Below are 18,997 nucleotides of genomic sequence, written 5' to 3' on the forward strand. Positions count from 1 at the left end.
ATGCTTATAAAAGGCAGACCTACCACATCCCACCCACTGAAAGAAATCACAAATGTCTAAAAAAACCCCCTCCAGATTATGGCCAAAAGCCTGGGTAAAAAGAAATGGCTTTGCCTGGTGCCTAAGAGTAGATAGTGATGGCACCAGGCAGGTCTCCCTAGGAAGAGCATTCCATAAGCAGGGAGCCACCACAGAAAAGGCACTGCGGTCCTGAGCTCAGTAAGGCAGTCAAAACTGAGCTGCTTCATGTACCCATAGCCGGAGCTGGGAGCTGGAGGACTGAATGGAAATCCTTAAGGGAAGAGCTGTGTTTTTGTGGGGACCCTTCTAGAGGTGTTGGGTGTGGCAAAAGTGTGTGTGGCTTCATGCACACATCCAGCAAGCAAGAGGCATTCTATCTCAGTTCATGCACACTTTCCCCAGCCAGGTAGAATCACTTGAGGAAGGTGCAGAGCAGGGCCAGTGAGGAAGGGGGCCTTGTCGGGATCCCAAGGGCCAGTTAGAGAGGCCTGGAGGGCCACGTATGTCACACCCACCCAGAGACTGAGGTTCCCTGTTTTTCATGCAGAAGGCTCATAAGTTCAGTACCCGGCATCTCCAGCTTAACAGGATCAGGCATTAGTTATGGTGGGAGACCTTTCCCTACCTGAGACCTTAGAGAGCTGCTTCCAGTCAGAGTTGGTAAAACTGGGCTAGGTGGGCAAATAGCATGACCCAGTATATAAGGAATCTTCTGGAGTTTCCGTTCACTCAGTGTCAGTAGATAAGGGATGCTGAACTACTAGGAGCCTAGATCAGTCACGTTTTCAGGTTAAATGAGTTTTTTAGCATTGATTTTATTGTATGAACACTGTATGGTGTCTTAACAGCATTCGAGATTGTGGCTCTCGGTGCTATTTTGGCTTGGGAAATTGGGAGAGATGGAAAGAAATGCAGTGACTGGCGGCTTTCTAACTTTTCTGTTGTTTACTTGCCCTCTTGCTTTCGGTCGTGGTCCGTTACAACTTGGGAGAAGCACAGATTTTGTTATATGGTAAAAGTTTTAAATGTTCAGAAATATTAATAAAAACGTTCTCACAGCACCATGGTGAATGTGTCCTCTCAGATCAGCTGCTTATGGGTTCTTGACCTATTGAAGATAGTAGGTCACACACATAATGAGACACACACTGGGTTGGGAGGGATGGACTAGCCAACATCTTTGACTTGCTAGAGAGCGTCCATCTCTTTCTTAAAGGGAACGCAAGTTGAAACCCCTTCAGACTCGTGGTCTTCTCCCCCGCCGTTGCCTGCTTGGTGCTTCGTGAGTTCCAGAATGGCCATTCAGCATCAGATGACTTTGTAGGGCGATGCATTGCTGGAAATTTGGAGCTGTGGGGTCTTTCTTTAAAAAAATAAAAACAAGGTGTATGAGTTGTCTGTGCTGATAGCTTCTGTAAATGCAATCTGCCTCTCAACGGCATTAGTGTTCGGAGATCCATGAATGCAAAGAGGAGCCCTGCTGGATTAGGCCAATGGCCCATCTAGCTCACCTTCCTGGTTTCGCATCAGTCCACCAGGTGCCTCTGGGAAGCCTGTGAACAAGGCACAGGTGCAGTAGCCTTCTCCCCACTTGTGACTCCCATCAGCTAGTATGCAGAGGCATATACTGCCTTGGAGGTAGAACACTGGCATCATGGCTCGTAGCCATTGGTAGCCTTATCCTCCTGAATGTGCCTGGACTGCAACAGCCTGATGACTCCAGTGGTCCATGCATTGGTAACCTCAAGGCTGGAGTACTATAATGCGCTTTATGTGGGGCTACCCTTGCGTTTGGTCCAGAAGCTTCAACTAGCGCAGAATGCAGCAGCCAGACTGCTCACAGGAGCAGATTACTGGCAACCTGTTACCCCGCTATGGAGAGTAGCACTGGCTGCAAGGTACTTGTGTAAATTCACAATGCCCTAAACAACTTGGTCCTATAGTATCTTTCTGCCACAGGAGTATGCTGGTCAGTACAAAGTTGGGAGTTAACTCTTTATTAGCAAAAGCACAATCTCCACAAACTTGGCTGAGTGTTGGGCCTAGTGAGCATAGCAGCTCATTCCCAGTGGTCTTACTCCATGAAGATCAGTTACAGAGACTAAAAGTTCCTGCCTCCTTGCAGCTGCATATGTCACCTCCTCCCAGGGCTTTTCCCAAGCGGTCGGAGACTGCACCTGCATGCCTGTCTTTGCTCCTCCCGCCTCATGCCTCTTCTGGTTCTGGGAGTCAGCAGAGAGAGGAGCTGGTCACAGCAAGAGCAGAAGACACCTGTGACTCTTTCCCAGCCTGACTCATCTCTGCCTCTTGGCCTCCCTCCTCTGCTGCTTCAGCCTCTGCCTCTGATTCTGGACTTCTCCCTGCCACGGACTCCCCCCGCTCACTAAGCCCTGTTGCCTCTTCAGCTTCTGACACCTCCTCCTCCCAGTCTTCTCCCTCTTTTCCCTTTGACCACTCATTACCGTCTCTCCACCATTCCCCAGACTCTGAGCCTTCTTCCCTCCTCAACTGGTTCCTCGCACCATTCCTCTGCATCTACCAGTCCATGAAACTTAAGGACAGATACCTGATGGCTGAGATCCTCTGACGGGGCACTTCTGGTTGTTCCCCATGTGACCCCTGAGGTTCAGTTGGCCATTGCTAGGGACTGAGTCTTTAGTGTGGCAGGCCAGCCCCTGTGAAGCTCCCTAGCTGTACAGGTTCGGTGGGAACCGTCCTTTGCTTCCTTCAGGAGTCCCTTGAAGATTTTCTTATTTGCACAGGCGTGAAAGCCCTCCCCATCTTTTAAGTGTGAGGCCTGATGATCTGACTGCAAAAGAAAGAAACCTATTCCTTTATATTTAATTGTACAGGGGTCTTATGGAATTGATTGAGAGCTTAGCCTTTTACAATACCCAGTGAATAAGAAACGTTCCTGACAATCAATCAATGATAGGATAATCACTCTTTATTCCCCTTCTCCCCCCCCCCTTCCCCATCCTTCATTGTTACCTCTTTCTTTCAGGAGAAGAGGGTTCAGAAGCCAAAAATCTTTATAGACGCCACTTTTAAATTAAGCAGAAAATAGACATTGACATATTTGTTAATCTCACCTGGATCATTACCGGGGCTGGCTCGACAACACAAGGGTGGCAGACGGTCTGGAATACATGAGTGTTTGCTTCCTTAACAACTGCTGCTGTCCTGCAAAAAACAAAAACAAAAAACGATTCTTAAAAAAAAGCAATAGAAAACAGAAAAGAAGGCAGCACATTACTGTATTTAAAAATAATTATGGCACTAGCAGTAGCCTTCCCACACCTGATTCCTAGTGTAGTAGTAAAAGTCGTTGAGGTGCGCTTGGCTTATGTTAGAAGAATGCAGCAGCACAACATGAAAATGTAATGCTGCAATTATGAAGCATGTGCATCTCACACGCTGTCAACTCCAGCGCATTTGCGTGCAGAGGTCAGTGTTGTATATTTGCACACTTTAGAATAGGTCCTGGTTCTGGGGGCTGCCTTAAACCCCCCCCCCCCCGCTTTCCCTGTCTTGCATCTGATCAAACCTTTCTTTCCTCTGCTCTGGTTCCCCCCCCCCCGCTTGTGACATGCATCTTCCAGGGAAGGGCCATGGCTCAGTGGCAGAGTATCTGCTTGGCATGCAGAAAGCCCCAGGTTCAACCCCTGGCTGGGAGAGAGCCCTACCTGAAACCCCAGAGAGCCGCTGTCAGTCAGTGTCAGCAGTACTGCTCTATTTGGTCCAATAGGCTGACTTGGTCGAAGGGACCTTCCTAGTGTCCCGGTGACTCCAGTTAAGATCTCCTGTTTCTCCCCCGACCTCCATCATGCTCTGGCTTAAACAACTGACAGCTAGTGATGGATGAGCAATCTCCAGCTCGCCCCACAATTAACTTGGTTTCATAACCCCCCACCCACCCCAGAAAAATCTGTGAAAGAGCCTCTGTCTGTCTGTCTGTCTGTGCTTTCCCCAAGAAGGTTTGGGGATTTTCCTTTAGTTTTATTCAAACGTAGATGTCGGAACCATCATCAACACGTGTTCCTGGGCCGCAGTGTGGTTAGCAGTGCTAGTGCAATAAAATAAAATGTTTCTTAAAAACAGTAGACAAGTTGCCCACATGTCAACAAAGTGGGCCCCTGGCGAGGCTGCTTGGAGAGAGGATTTCAGATACAAGGTGCCACCACTGAAAAGTCTGTAGTTGGCTCCTGCCTTATATTTTATGGTGGAAGGCATCCAGAGGAGAGCTAGGGAGGTGGTCCTCAGCTCACTTTTCCAGTTCTCACTCTCTGCTCTCCAACCAAGCCTTTGTGAGTGGCGGGGTGGGGGTGGGGGGTAGGACTGGTGATAGGGAGGGGTTGCCATAGACAGGAGAAGTGCAGTAGGCCTCATCCTTCAGCCATCAGTGACTCTTGGCATGTCCACAAGGCCTAATAATAATTGCATTATATTGTTATTTAATGTTGTTGTTGGAGACTTATAGCTAGCTGTGCGTTACCTAAGAGGTCTTCAAACGACTTACATTTAAAATCATAACCTTAAATATATTGCACCATAGAAAATGTATAAAAAATCATACCAACACTTTTATACAGCATGCAAAAATCGACCCCTTCCCCCAGTAACAGGCATAGGATGCTTTGACAGCACACTGTCAGTAGTACAGAATTGGCTCAATCCACCAAGGGCCATGCAGGGGAATGATAAGTCTTTACCTGTCACTGAATGGATGCTAATGATGGTGCTAGGCAGAACTCTCTGGGGTGTTTCAGAGATGGGGAGCCACCACTGAAAAGGCCCTCTCCCTTGTCATCGTCCTCCCTGTCTTCCTCCGAGAAGGGGCCTAGAGAAACGTCTCAGGGCCTTTCCTGTTGTTAATGAGACCTCCCTGAGGGACAGGCAGGGATAACTGGCTGGTAGCAAACTTGGCATAAGCCAGGCTCAATCTGAAGGGGCAGAGGGTTACTCTGAGGTTCTGAAATGACATGTATAGGGAGCAGGCGGCCTTCCCCCTCAGCGCCAAGCTGCACGTGACACTTGTCACGTGTTTTCTCCCTGTGTTGCTAATTTAAATAGTGTGGTGGGCCAATTGCATGCACACGTGTGTGTATGGTTAAGCCTTTGTGTGCCCACTGTGGTTCCAGTTGGAACTGTCCTCCCCAAAGACCTGCTATTTGCAATGGGAAGAAACAGGATGGCTATTCTTGCTTTCTCCAGCATGGCCCCCAAGAGATATAGCTCCAGTGCACAGGCCAGCTCAGCTTCTGTTTGGCTTCATTCCGAGGTGCACATACAATGTTAAATGCAAATTCCAGCATTAGATTCCAGCCATAGTCGAGTGTGGCTAAGCTTATTAAAATCCTCATTGGATCAAAGGGCGCACAGTGACTGACTCAATCAGCAGCCTGCTTTGAGCTGTCCGTGGTGCTAGCTCTGAGTGGGCCTTGTAGCCAAGCGCATTGCAGTGAACTGCCCATACTGCTGCCTTTATGGGTCATCATCCATTCATCTTGCACTGAGCAGAGCGCTGTTTCTAAACTGGCCCTGTATTTCTGATTTTTAAAAATAATTTATAGACCAGTTAAAAACAATTGCACATATGAAAACAGTTAAAAGTAGTTCTGATACAGATGCAGCGTGAGATGGAACAAATCAACTGAATGCATGACTTTCAGATCCCAGTTTGATTGGAGGTTACTTAACCCATTGGGTTCTTTTTGATGGGGCTGGGTAGATATTGGTCCAGTCCGGAAATGCAGCCCTAATCTCCTGAAAGCAGGGGTGGGCAGCCTGTGGCTCTCCAGGTGTTGCTTGATGAGGCAGGTGGGAGTTCCACCACATCTGGAGCTTATATAACTCAGCAACAGGGTCAGAATTTTCTGAATGAAGCAGTCAGGATTGGCTAACAGGGATGGATGTGTGCTTCTTTCTTGTCCCACACAGATCCTTGTGCTTCACCCAAGAATGCTGTTCTCTGTCCCTCCAACTAATTTCATCTCCTTATCCTCTGTCCTTCAAATCCTTCCCCGCAACCCTGCTCTGTAGCTTGGAAATTCAAAATCTAGATCTTGGAAGCACCATAGATTATGGCATATGAAGCTGTGATCTCTGTAGATTTGCATGCATTTTATAAATGCAGTCTGCTCTCTCGCTCTCTCTGTGTGATTGACTCTGCTCCGATTCTGTATCAGAACTATTGTGTTGGATTGCAGGACACTGAAGTGGCCAAGGATATAATGGTGTGAAAATGAGGGGCTCTTGGGACCCTCTGCGTATTTTTCTTCAGGGCCTTGGGACATCTACAGTGTCTCAGTATCTTCTGTGCCTTGGGATCTCTGAGGTCTTGAGCTCGCTTATTCGCCTGTGAAGGAACCCGAGTAAATACTTGTTTCTAAGCTGTAGGGGTGGAGGAGCTGAGAGTGGTTTTTTTTGTTCCCTGTGGCTTGTTCCTTCTGCTTCTTTCTCTCTCTCTTCTCCCCTGCGGTCTCTGACAGGTATCCTTTTTTGTTGTTGTTGTTTGATTTCAGGCACCCCGGAGCTAAGCCCAGCTGAGCGGAAGGAACTGGAGACCAAGCTGAAGGAACGGGAGGAATTCCTAATTCCCATTTACCATCAGGTAGCAGTGCAGTTTGCTGACTTGCACGACACGCCCGGCCGGATGCAGGAGAAGGGTGTCATTACGGTAAGTACGATGAATCCTTTTCTTGCTGCTGCTGCTGTCAAAAGCTCCGGCGTGTGCAGACATCCTTTGAATGGTCACTGAGGAGGTCCTCACAGCCCCAAATTTCAAAGAAACAGGGGTGGGTGGGGGAGCCGTGGCCAGCCGTGGTTTATACTAACCATGTGGCATTAATATTAAAATTTTGGAAAGGAAAAGAGAGTTTCAAGATATTATCCCTAGCAACGCTTAGGAAACAGTTTGCAATCTAGAGGGAGCAGGGACACAAATCCCTTTGGCATCAGATGTGAACATGAATATAGCAAGTTGTCTGATACCACTGGTCCACAAAGTGCCCTCCCTGTGGAACGCCCTCCCGTCAGATGTCATAGAGATATTATACAACCTTCTATAGACATCTGAAGGCAGCCCTGGGAAGCTTTCAATGTGTGCTGTTCTGTTGTGTTTCTCTATATTCTGTAGGAAGCTGCCCAGAGTGAATGAGGCAACCCACTCAGATGGGTGGGGTACAAAAAATTATTATTATTCTTGCCTACATTGACTGGCATTGACTGTCCAGGGTTACAGACAGGGGACATTCCCATTGGGGATTGAAGCCAGGACCTTCTCTCTCTCAGGTCATATTTCATAGAATCGTAGAACTGAAGAGTTGGTAGAGGCCACAAGGTTCCTCTAGTCCAACCCCCTGCAATGCAGGAATATTTTGCCCAACATGAGGTTTGAACCCACGACTTTTGAGATCAAGAGTCTCATGCTCTACCAAGGCGGTTGGGGCCCCACATCTGTCATCACAACGACCTGTCTGTGACTTTACCTACTCCATACCTGCTGGAGGGCAGGGAGGTATGTCTTGCCTAAGCAGACTTATGGGCCAAATGGGGAGGGCTGGTGGTCTAAGTTAGGCCCATGGACCAGAGGTTCCCCCTCTCTTAGCTTAGTGGGGGGGGGGGGGTTCACCGAACTCTAGCCCAATGGTTGCCATTAATTTGATTTTGAATTGATTTTAGAATGAGTTGATTTTAGAATGCATTTTAATTAATTTTATGTGAATTGTGTTGCTTTTGTTGTTGTTGGCCGCTCTGAGCCCAGCTTTGGCTGGGGAGGGCGTGATATAAATAATAAAATTGTTATTATTATTATTATTATTATTATATTTGCCACGTCCATTGCAACTCATCACCCCCTCCCCCCCCGCTCTATGCACACAGGATATTCTAGAGTGGAAAACATCCCGCACTTTCTTTTACTGGAGGCTCCGGCGCCTTCTCCTTGAGGACCTGGTCAAGAAGAAAATCCATGATGCCAACCCAGAACTGACAGATGGCCAGATCCAAGCCATGCTAAGACGCTGGTTTGTGGAAGTTGAGGGCACAGTCAAGGTAAATAAGAACGCATACCTTTTTCTGGCTTGCATCCAGACCACATTTTGAAGGTCATGCCTTTACAGTCCTCTTTCATGGCTATAAAGTGAATGTGTTGGGGTCAAAGCCTGGCAGATTCCTAGAAGCTGATGTTGGGGTGATGGGGAGCTGTGTAGAATTTCCAGTGGTCTGCAGACAAGGGGAAATCTCCTTTCTCTGCCCCCTCTGCTAACCAAGTCAGAATAAGTTTATGCAAAATAGGCAGGTTGAGTTAGGTGATGTGATTTGCATCTGTTACATGTTTGGGAGAGTTGTTTGTCTCTTGGTCTGCTCCCTGTGCAATGTGGACACCTCTTTACGATATCGTAACCAAATTCTGTGTGGCGGTTCCTAAAATGAAGGAGCAGGGTTTTGAATCACGATGGCAGGCTGAACCTTTCAAAAGTGAGCAGATTTGAACCACTGATTTAAAGAACACCCTTATTTCATTTCGGGGAAGGAGGTCTTTGAATTCCTGAGAAACACCAGGTGTTTCTGGTACAAAGCAAAAGAATTCAGCTGGTCCACAAGGCAGAATTTGGTGGACTCAATCCAGGTTAGACCTCATTCTTCCCAAGAAACGTGTCTGGGATGCAGGCAGGGGTGGAGCACTTCCCCAAACAAAAAACTCCATTTCTCTCCACATGGAAAACAAAGATGTGGGCTGGGAGAGTTCTGTGGTAGACATCTTCCGTCTGGTTTGTGCCTCATTTTGTCCAGCGAGTAGATTCTAAAGGTACAGAGGGCTCTTCTATCACAGTTCAGCTTTTCTGCCAAGAACCGACACATTAGATGCTTAGGAGCATTTTCCTTGAAGCGGTTAAATTTTGGGAGGCCTCACTCATCCTGCTCTACTACTGTACTTATGTACTTTCTGCCTCTTTCCAAAAGGAACGTCTTAATGTTCCTTCTGTTTATTTTAACCTGTCCAAGAGAGCGTCTTGTGTTCACTTCTCTCTGCCCTCACATCACAAACCTCATTCTCTGATTTCAACCTTGGTTATATTTTATGCTGGACAGTCTCTACAGCTGCTGCTCCTTTGTCAGAGACGTGCTGTTACGTCCTTCCTGTTCTGTGACTTGAAGGGCAGTTGAGATACATAGATTCATATCTCCTCTGAAGTGCTCTGGGGCACTGGAAGAGAAAAATATATTTGGGGAAGGGGGAAATCACACACACACACACCCCTCTGGAGGGCTCCAAGCTTTTGAAGGTAGTGTCTGAGCATATTTCTCTCTCTCTCTTTTTTTTAAGAAAAAAAAAAAGCCAGGCATCTAGTTAGCTAATACATTACACCAATCAAGGAGAGTTATCTTAAGCCACAATTAATCTGCTCCCTGGCATATGTTGATAGGAGAGCATCATGCTGTTTCTTAATTAAAGGCAAACGGATTAAAAATGATTAATAAGAGTATTAAATATTCGCCTAAACTAAAAGTGTTGGGATTCTCGCGCAAATCCTGGCTTTGCCCAGGTCTGCAAAGTGGCAGGCATTTGCAGTGTGGCTAGGAGGTGGCGGTGCTGGGATGGGATGGGAAGCGGTGGGAGAGGGAGGGAGGAATTTCTTCCTCATTGGCTTGTGAACACATTGATTTGTATGCGGGGGAGCACCGCTGTTGCGTCTGGGGGTCGGAGCAGCCGGCTGTGGCTGCAGGTTTAAAATAAGAATAATTGCAAATAACGTGGCAACCGTCGCAATTTTATTATTTCTTGCCATCGCAGGATTTTAATAGATTTCGTCAGGAGACTCCTGAACAAGAAGTTTACACCTTGGGTTAAAATTTTGCCGCCTGATTTAATTGATTATTGGAGCTGAGGTTACATGGAGGTATCCATGCCCTCACCTTTCCGTCTGCCAAATTTGATGGGGGGGGGGGGGAGAAACTTGAGGTTGGGTCATTCACACAAGCAGATAGTTTGCCTTTTCTAGATGAAAAACCTGTAGCTCTTTCTCATAGAAGACAGCAAGCAACTGACACAAGCAACGTTCTGCAGAATACATCTGAAGGATGCATAAAAATCAGTGCCAACTCAATCCTTTAAATCTCAGCCTTCCATAATACTGATTGGGTTTGAACTTGTATGTTTTTGCAGCTCTTGTGGCAATGTTCTGGATAACTGACAGTAGCTTTGGTTAGTTCCAAGTATCTCAAAAATGAGATGAGATGTATCTCAAAAATGAGAAAAAGTCCTTACTTATATTTGCTTTTAAAAGAATATGCAAATTAATATAGGTCAGCTGATTAATCACCAACCACCACAAAATTAGTTGGTTGTCAGACCCCCATTATAATTGATTTATGCAATATTTTCAAATGTGGCATGTATTTGGTAATCTGTGTTACCTTTTAAAAAATTATTTACACTTAACCTGCTTGCTTTTGCACTATCAAGCCACTCAAGGTGGCTCATAGCCAGCAGGTAAAAAAAAAAGCACAATACAGTATTGTAAAGCATTATAGAATAACAGGACTGAGCCAAAATAGAGCAGGGCATTTTTTGCAACAATTTTTAACCTGTGCAAAAAAAGAAAAGGTAACACACAGACATACCCTTGGCATTTTTGGGGAGGTGGTTACAAACAGGGGTGAACATGAAGCTGCTTCCCCAATTTCCATTCAGACAGCAACAGCATCTACCCCTTCCTTTAACCTTGTGAAGCCTGTGGTTATGCTTCATACTCCATAACAGGCACAGGCAAACTCGGTCCTCCAGATGTTTTGGGACTACAACTCCCATCATCCCTGACCACTGGTCCTGTTAGCTACGGATGATGGGAGTTGTAGTCCCAAAACATCTGGAGGGCCGAGCTTGCCTATGCCTGCTCTATAAGGAGTGTGGTGGAGTCTCCTTCTTTGGAGGTCTTTAAGCAGAGGCTTGACAACCATATGTCAGGAGTGCTCTGATGGTGTTTCCTGCTTGGCAGGGGGTTGGACTCGATGGCCCTTGTGGTCTCTCCCAACTCCATGATTCTAAGCCTGTGCTGATGATCTAGTAGAGCGCATCTGCCTTGCATGCATGCAGAAGGTCCTAGGCTCATTCCCCAGCATCTCCTGGTAGAGCTTGGAGAAACTACTGCCTGAAACTCTGGGGAGCCGCTGCCAGCCAGTGTAAACAACACTGAGATAGATGGACCAATGATCTGACCCAATGTAAGGCAGCTTCCTCTGTTTGTCATACTCCATCCCTCTCCCTGACACCGTTCTGGGCACTGGTGCCACCACTGAAAAGGTCCTGTCCTTGGAGCAGGAATGGGGGGAACCACTGAACCTCCAGGGGAGACAGTGTGGCATAGTGGTGAGAGTGATGGATTGGGACCTGGGAGACCAGGGTCCAAATCCCCACTCAGCCCATAAGGCTCACTGAGTGACCTTGGAGTCATTCACTCTTGGCCTAACCCATCATGCAGGGTTGTTGTGTGGGAAGAGAAATATGTACTCCACCTTGAGCTCCTTGGAGGAAAGGTGGGATCTAAGTGTCATGAGCAGATCAAACAGACAGATGTAGCTGGACTCTAGATCGCATCAGCCCCAGCCTGAAGGGACAGTGGTGAGGAACTGTAGTCGTTCAACATCTGGGAGCCACATTGCCTTGGAGGGCAATTTCGTTGCCTGTAGGGTTGGCCCCCAGAACAGTGCTGATGGTGATAATATTCTTTATGAGAAGACCCTACCTAAAGTATCCTAAGCTCACTGAGTGATTGGCTATAGGTGAGCAGGAAGAGAGAGAAATTGTGTATGTGCTCTGTGCCAGACATGTGGCCAGCTGAGCTTTTCAGAGCCAGAGGAATTTTCCAGGATCAGTGCAGTGCAGTAGTTAAATCAAGACCTTCCCAGGGAATGCTGTTCAAGAGCCAAGCCTTGAGCCTCCACATTAGCCTTCCTAATAACCCTGCCAGAGGGTCACCCATTGTTCCTAGTTAGGGGAAGCTGAGGCTGAGAGATGATTTTAATTCAACTAGCCAAGGCTCTCTTACAGCTTGTTAGGAAAAGCACCCTCAGTTGTCAGAGCCTTGCTTGTAATTTTGGGAGCAGTGGAAATCAAGATCTCTCCATCTCTCCCTCAATATAAATACTGCAGTTGGTCCAAGAAGCACCCCGGCCAGCCCTGTATTGGTGCCATGAGGTTTCATCATATATTTAGAGCGATTGTAACCACCAAAAAAAGAGGCTTGCACATAATTAAAGCCAAGATAGTTCCCTGCTTACAGGCTTACAATCTAAAAGTCATGACACAAAAGGAAAAAGGGACAGAGAGGGAGGAGCAGGCACCAATTCTTAATGTTAGCAGTTCTTAGTTATACCGTCCAGCCATTATTACCTGAATTTTCTAAAGCAGCAGCTTTGCAAGAGATCAGGCAAAAAATTATTTAAATGGAGAACCTGGGATCGCTCAGGTGCTGAGCATTTACTTAACCACTCAACTGTGGCTTCTCTCTCTCTCTCCCTCTCTTTTTAATGATGCTTCCAACCATCATAGCAGAGAAATGTTTCAATAGCAATCTAATTCTGAAACAAAGCAAGGGGTCTGCTATAAAAAAATGCATTCCTTGTCCCCACCCCAAACTTTGATTTGTTTTTTGAGATCCATATATAAAAGCGTTTCCCTTTTATATTATGGATAATTTATTTTTCTATTTTTGCAGTGTACAATGCATTTACAACTTGTGGGCCGTACTGTCGTTGGACTCCTGAGAATTTCTGTTGCTTATTTAAAAAAGAATGCAGAATAATAGAACCCTCATGGCCATATGTTTTAAATCTGCCAAATACAAGACGTCTGATGAGAAAAACCCAAGTTCATTATGGTTGGGCTGGGCCTCTTTTTTTTTAGCTGTATGCTTGAGGATGACAGGGGCGGGGGGGAATTATTTTACTCGCTACGTTTCCCGATAGCCAAGGAATTAAGAGCTAAATGTGTAACTCGGCTCCTAATGCTCTTTGCGTTTTGTTACGGCTTCTAGCTAAGCGACTAAAACCATTACACACAACCCGGGGTGGTGGTATAATCCCAACCGCTGTAGCATTTGGCATACGCCATATTAAAGTATGTGGCTAAAGTGGTCCTCCTTGTGGTTCCCCCTTTTTCTCTTTGCCTTTTGGCTGTGATTCACGAGTGAAGAAGAGCAGGACTCTTAAGGCTCATTTTGACGCATCCCCGTGGCCAAAAGGGAGTGAGGCTCAAGCCTGTGTGAGGTTTTTGGGGTTTTTTGCTCGTTTGTTTGCCTCCTGGCCATGGGCTTGCCCCTCCAAGGAGCGCACCAGCTGTTTGCAGCCCTTAGACCGCCAAGATACTTCATCTCTGATTTTTTTTGACACGATGCCTATTAAATCATGATGCGGAATTCATTGTCATTCCGACTTTGACTTGGTTAGCGATATAACTGAGAAGGATAGTGCACCTTTAAATGATGAGCTTTTGTGTTTAATTACCCAAATAAAATGACATAAATATGAATGAGTGCTAATGGTGGTACTTGGGGTTTTTTTCTCTCTCTCCTCCGGAAACCATTAACGATTCTTAAATGATTTGTAAAGAAAATGAGAGGCAGAGGGAAGCTAGGAGAGAAGGCTATTAGGCTTCTAACACACTCCTGAATGATTATGTAGTCAACTACCTAGCAAATACTGAGCTAAATGATCTTGCCTCCTCCCTTCATAATTTTTTTTTTAAAAAATTGCTGCTGAGGTTTTTGTCGTGGTTGACCTCTCTTGTAATCGTCATTGCTTCTAAAATAGGGGGTTAGGTTTCCTTGACTGGTTTTACAAGCAGGAGGCACAGAATTCTACTTCATTGTTTTTCTTTAAAAAAAATAAAATTCCCATTTCTTGCTTGCTTGCAGTACTAATGAGGACTAGTAACTTGCTTACCAGAAAGCTGCATTTTGGAGGGCAAAGTAGAAATGACTGGATATTGCTGCTTTAGTATAGTTGAAGCTTCTTAACTTTCCCTACATGTGCGATACTAATTTTTCAAGCTGGCATACTGATGGGGCTGTGGTGCCCATCCTCAGAGGCAGCCTGTTGTGTCTCTGCATGATTATGTGCTCTGTTCCCCCTTTCTAACCAGCCTCCCTTGAGAGCAGATAATACTGCTGCATCGGTCACTCCCACTAGAAAGAGGCATCCCTCTGAGGTGGTCTGTGCATAACAGGGACTCATGCAGAAACAGAGGATAAGCCCAGCGGAGGAGAAGTGCTTTTCCTCAGAGTACCTCACCTTCCATCGCTTTCTGTGGGGCTGCTGCATGGTGGAGGTTTATTGTGGAGCAGGCACTGCTCACACACCTTTTCCATACCATCCGCACCATGTCTCAAAATGCCAGCCTGTAACTTCTTTGACATTCTGTCTGGATTTTCTCTTACTGCTGAAAATCCATTAAGAAGAACCAACCTGTTATAGATCTGCGATTGTGCCTAGTGTGGAAGCTCATTAGCACATTTTTGGGTGGTTTGTCACGTGTGAGAGAAGACATTTCAGTGGACATTTCTGTATTGCTACAGCCTTACTTCCCGTTGCTGCTTGCCTGGGTACAATTAGGGTGCCCCCAACACTAAAGGTTTTCCTGTTTCCACTAATTTTTGCAGGCAGCAAATCGACCACTGAGCTGCAGCTTTTCCCTCTGGTCAGTGATAGCCAAAGTGGTGCTCTTCAGCATTTTTTCAACTCCAGCTCCCATCGTCCTCAGCCCACAGGGATGATGGGTGTTGTAGTCCAGCCACCTTGGCTACCCCAGCTCTGATTCATGCTAAGTGGTTCTTGCTTGCCTAATTAAATGTGGGTGGAGAACAGCAGGCAAGGACAGAAACCTAAGAAGCTGCCTTACACCAAGGCAGGCCACTGGTCCATCTAGCTCAGTGCTGTGTACACTGACTGGCAGCAGCTTCCCAGGGTTTCTGGAAGGAATCTTTCTCAGCTATACCTGGAGATGCTATTGGGGATTGAAACTGGGGCCTTCTGCATGCAAAGCATGTCTGGTACCACTGAGCCAGTGTCTTTGTCCTGAAAAGAAAGTAAGATTCTAGTCCTCTTGATTCTAAACATAGTGTTTTTAAACCTATCTAAGGAAGCTGCCTTGTTAGTGTAGAGTATATGTATGCAGCAGCAGCAGTTAGCTTTAGTTAAATGAATGTTTCCTTGGAGCACACCTTTAGTTGAAATATATTCAGCCTGAGACTTGGTTAAAAAAAGAAAAGAAAGAAAGCTTAGGTTTATTAAAGGAAATATATTATTGTCAGGAAAGTGTTCTATAGTCTTAGCTGGAGGAAAAAAACCATGCTTTGTTCTCAGTAGATACATCCAAGATGCCCATGTCCTTGATGTCCAGAAAACATGTGAGGAAGAAGAGGAATTCATAAACAGGATGCAACTTAAGATGGACCAATCTAAGCATCAAAGGATAGGGATAAGTTAGCATAAAAGTTAAAGGTACAGGGATAGGCTAGGAATTGGGAGGCCCCTTACTCTGTCTGTCTAAAACTTCCAACAAGGTTGATGATCCATCTGGCTCAGGATTGTCCAAACTGATTGCGGCAGTAGGGTGTGCAGTTTAATTTTTTGCAAATTTGTTCAGCAAGGGATCTTAAAAATATGTCTTTGGGTGTGAGGAATTCAAATTTATTATTGTTGTGATGGGACAACATTTAGCTTAGCAAGTCTATGTTTGATGAAAAAGCACATCAAGTGCATTTGAAAAACTAAAGAATTTTAATTCTGCCTTCTGAAAATGCCAGGTACTGCTTAATAATAATAATAATTTGTATACCACTCTATACTTGTAGGTCTCTGAGTTGTTTGCAACATATAGTTACAATATAAAACATACAAAATACCGTATTTTTCGCCCCATAGGACGCACTTTCCCCCCTCCAAAAATGAAGGGGAAATCTGGGTGCGTCCTATGGGGCGAATGCAGGCTTTTGCTGAAGCTTGGAGAGTGAGAGGGGTCGGTGCGAATAGCAGCCTGCTTCCCGGAGCGCCGGGCACGCTGAAAGCAGAGCGCCCGGCGCTTCGGGAACACATCCGCAGCCTAGGCAGCCCTGCGGGAGTTCCCCTAAATAAAACAACACACCCAGGTTAAAACCTCATCCCTATTAAAAACATAATTTTAGCACAAGGTGGCTAGCCCATGCCCTTATCCCACACCCCCAAAGTGACATTCCCAAAGTGCTATCAATTACTATTAATAATTGCTAGTAAGATTAACTATTGTGCTTATAATAATACTAATAGTAATATATAACTGTTTGGCGACCATTTTTAATGATTCTATGCAATTTTACACACATTTCCCTTACCAAGCTAAATGAAATTCTATCAATGCAACCAAAATATCTTTTGAATTCCCAAGTCATGTTTTTGAATTTGGAATTTGAAAACTGGAAAAATCCATCACGCCCGACTGTGGCAGCTCTCTCCTGTTTCAGGCAGAGCGCCTTTCTCAGCCCTGCCTGGGGGATGCTACAGATGGAATCTGGGACTTTTGGAAGGTGCTCCACCCCCCAAGCTGGTCTGCAGACCCCCTTATTGCCACTGACTTGGGCCAGCTAAGCAAAGAAGGCCTGTTTTCTCCCCTCTTGGCAGGCGTACTTGTGGGATAACAACAAAGACCTGGTGGAGTGGCTGGAGAAGCAGCTGACCGAGGAAGACGGTGCCCGCTCGGTGGTGGATGAAAACATCAAATACATCTCTCGGGACTACATCCTCAAGCAGATACGGAGGTAAGGGGGCAACTGGAAAGGGGACATTGGCCGGCTCTGGAGGAGAGCGCCACATTCTGTACAAATGGCCTGGTTCACACACTACAGTAAGCCAAACTCTGGTTTACTGCAGGGACGGGAAACCTTTTTGAGTCTGAGGGCCATGTTCCCTCCTGGTCAACCTTTCATCAGTGTTGGGTGGGGCCAGAGGCAAAAGCTTGCAGAGCAATGGACGCAAACCTTTGCAGGGTGAGCTAGTTTCTAGACATGCGCCTCTCTCTCTCCCCCATCCAGGCAATTGGGAGGCATCATCAAGGCAAGAAACCCCAAGCAGGGTTCAGAAGCAGGGCCAGCGAGAATTTGGCCCCCCAGGCCTGAGATTTACCAGGGTTGTGCAGGGAGCTTTTAGCAGTTTTGCTGCTCCCTCTTGTCAAGCTGGTTTAGTGTGGTTCAAAACCAGGCTTGTGGTTAAACTCCTCCCTAACCACGAATTGTAGCCAAGGACAGAGCCATGGGGAGGGAGGGAGGGAGACCCATGCAGAACAAAGCTGTGAGTCCCAGTAAGCCATCATCATAATAATAATTTTTATTATTTATACCCCACCCATCTGGCTGGGTTTCCCCAGCCACTCTGGCCGGCTCCCAACAGAATATTAAATACACGATAAAACATCAAACAATAAAAACTTCCCTAAACAGGGTTGCCTTCTGATGTCTTTTAAAAGTCAGATAGTTGTCTATTTCCTTGACATCTGACGGGAGGGCGTTCCACAGGCGGGTGCCACTACGGAGAAGGCCTTCTGCCTGGTTACCTGTAACCTCGCTTCTCTCAGTAGAAGACCTTTGGAGGACCTCAGTGTCCGGGCTGAAAGATGGGTTATGATTCCCAAGCACACCTGGCAAATGTGGGATCTTTCCTGTGTCGTTCTGAGACTTGTAACTCCAGCAGCAAGCAGGCCTTGTATCTTACCATACATGAAAGTCCTGCAGGCAAAGGTTTGGGCATTTTGGCTCAATATGTGACCCCCAAAGCATCCTGGCCTTCCTAAGATTTCTTGTCTCCCTTCCCACCTTTGCTAGCCAGTCTTACTGACACCTCACAGCCCCAATGTCAGTGTGAGGATTCCTTCTTCTCAAGGAAAACAGGAACTCTTGGGGTTGTTGTTTTAATCATTCCTGCCAAGCCAGCTATCTCAACAGGAACTTGTGAAACTGCCTTATATAGATTTGTCCACCTTGCTCAGTACTGTATACACTGACAGGCAGCAGCTCCCCAAGGTTTCCTGCTGGATTCAGACTCCACTAGCCCTATCTGGAGATGCCATTGTGGCTTGGACCTGGGACTGCCTGCCTGCAAAGCAGATGCTTTGCCCCTGAGCTGCAGCCCTTTCCGCACCGAATGCTCTCTCCCCAGGGAGGCCTGCCTGGTGCCAGACTTGCCCTTGTTTCAGCACCAGGCAAAGAGCTTTTTGTTTTAGTGCCAAGTGATATTACATTGTTGAATCTATTATTTTTATCACGGTTTTTGTGTTTGTTTGTGTGTGTGTGTATATAAAGTTTGTAAATTGCTTTGGGGCTTTTAAAAAAGTGTGAAACAATGTACAAATTGAAGAAACCTAACCTAACATTCCCTTTAATCCCTCATCACATCTTACCAGCCGAGCCACTTGGGCGAGCAATACTTTGTTGGCGGTTTTTAATGTTTAAAAAATGGAACGTTTTGAGTTTCCCAAGGTGACTTACAATTTACAGGCTAACCAGGAAAAAAAACCTTATTTATGTATTTGATTCCATTTATGAGTTGCTTCCCATAAAATATCTCGGAGCCTTTCACATTTTAAAAAATCACTATCATCATCAACAACAACTTAAAAACCATTTACAAATACAATACAGACAGACTGGGATAAAGAGCTCCACTTAAAAGGCTGGCTGAAAACTTGTAAACGATATTGTAATCAATAACTTGGGAGGAAGAACGAGAGGTGCCTGCTTCGTGGCAAGGAGCTGACCCCACAAACAATTGGCAGAAAGACACACCAATACAGAAATATACTTGTAATGTACTGCAAAAGCATTTTAAAAAGGATGATGACCAATATTACTATTTACGGAACAACCGATTATAGATCCATTTAAAGGATTAAGTCTTTTTCAACTGATTGGGGCTGAGTCCTCGGGAAAGGTTTGCTAAACTCTCA

The 18,997-nt window shown here is 46.0% G+C and overlaps 1 protein-coding gene across 11 annotated transcripts in view; it reads left to right on the top strand.

The window, feature by feature from the left end:
• The window catches only part of ACACA (acetyl-CoA carboxylase alpha), a 205,724-nt gene that overhangs the window by 181,971 nt on the left and 4,756 nt on the right, over positions 1–18,997 (top strand). For all 11 annotated transcript variants that reach the window (XM_083479726.1, XM_083479718.1, XM_083479727.1 and 8 more), the window contains 3 exons: positions 6,546–6,700; positions 7,906–8,076; positions 16,681–16,817. In XM_083479726.1, the coding sequence (XP_083335852.1) occupies positions 6,546–6,700; positions 7,906–8,076; positions 16,681–16,817 (463 nt within the window). The remainder of the gene's footprint in view (positions 1–6,545; positions 6,701–7,905; positions 8,077–16,680; positions 16,818–18,997) is intronic.

The sequence above is a fragment of the Podarcis liolepis genome, assembly GCF_965112155.1.
Source record: "Podarcis liolepis genome assembly, chromosome: 16".
Lineage (NCBI taxonomy): Eukaryota > Metazoa > Chordata > Lepidosauria > Squamata > Lacertidae > Podarcis > Podarcis liolepis.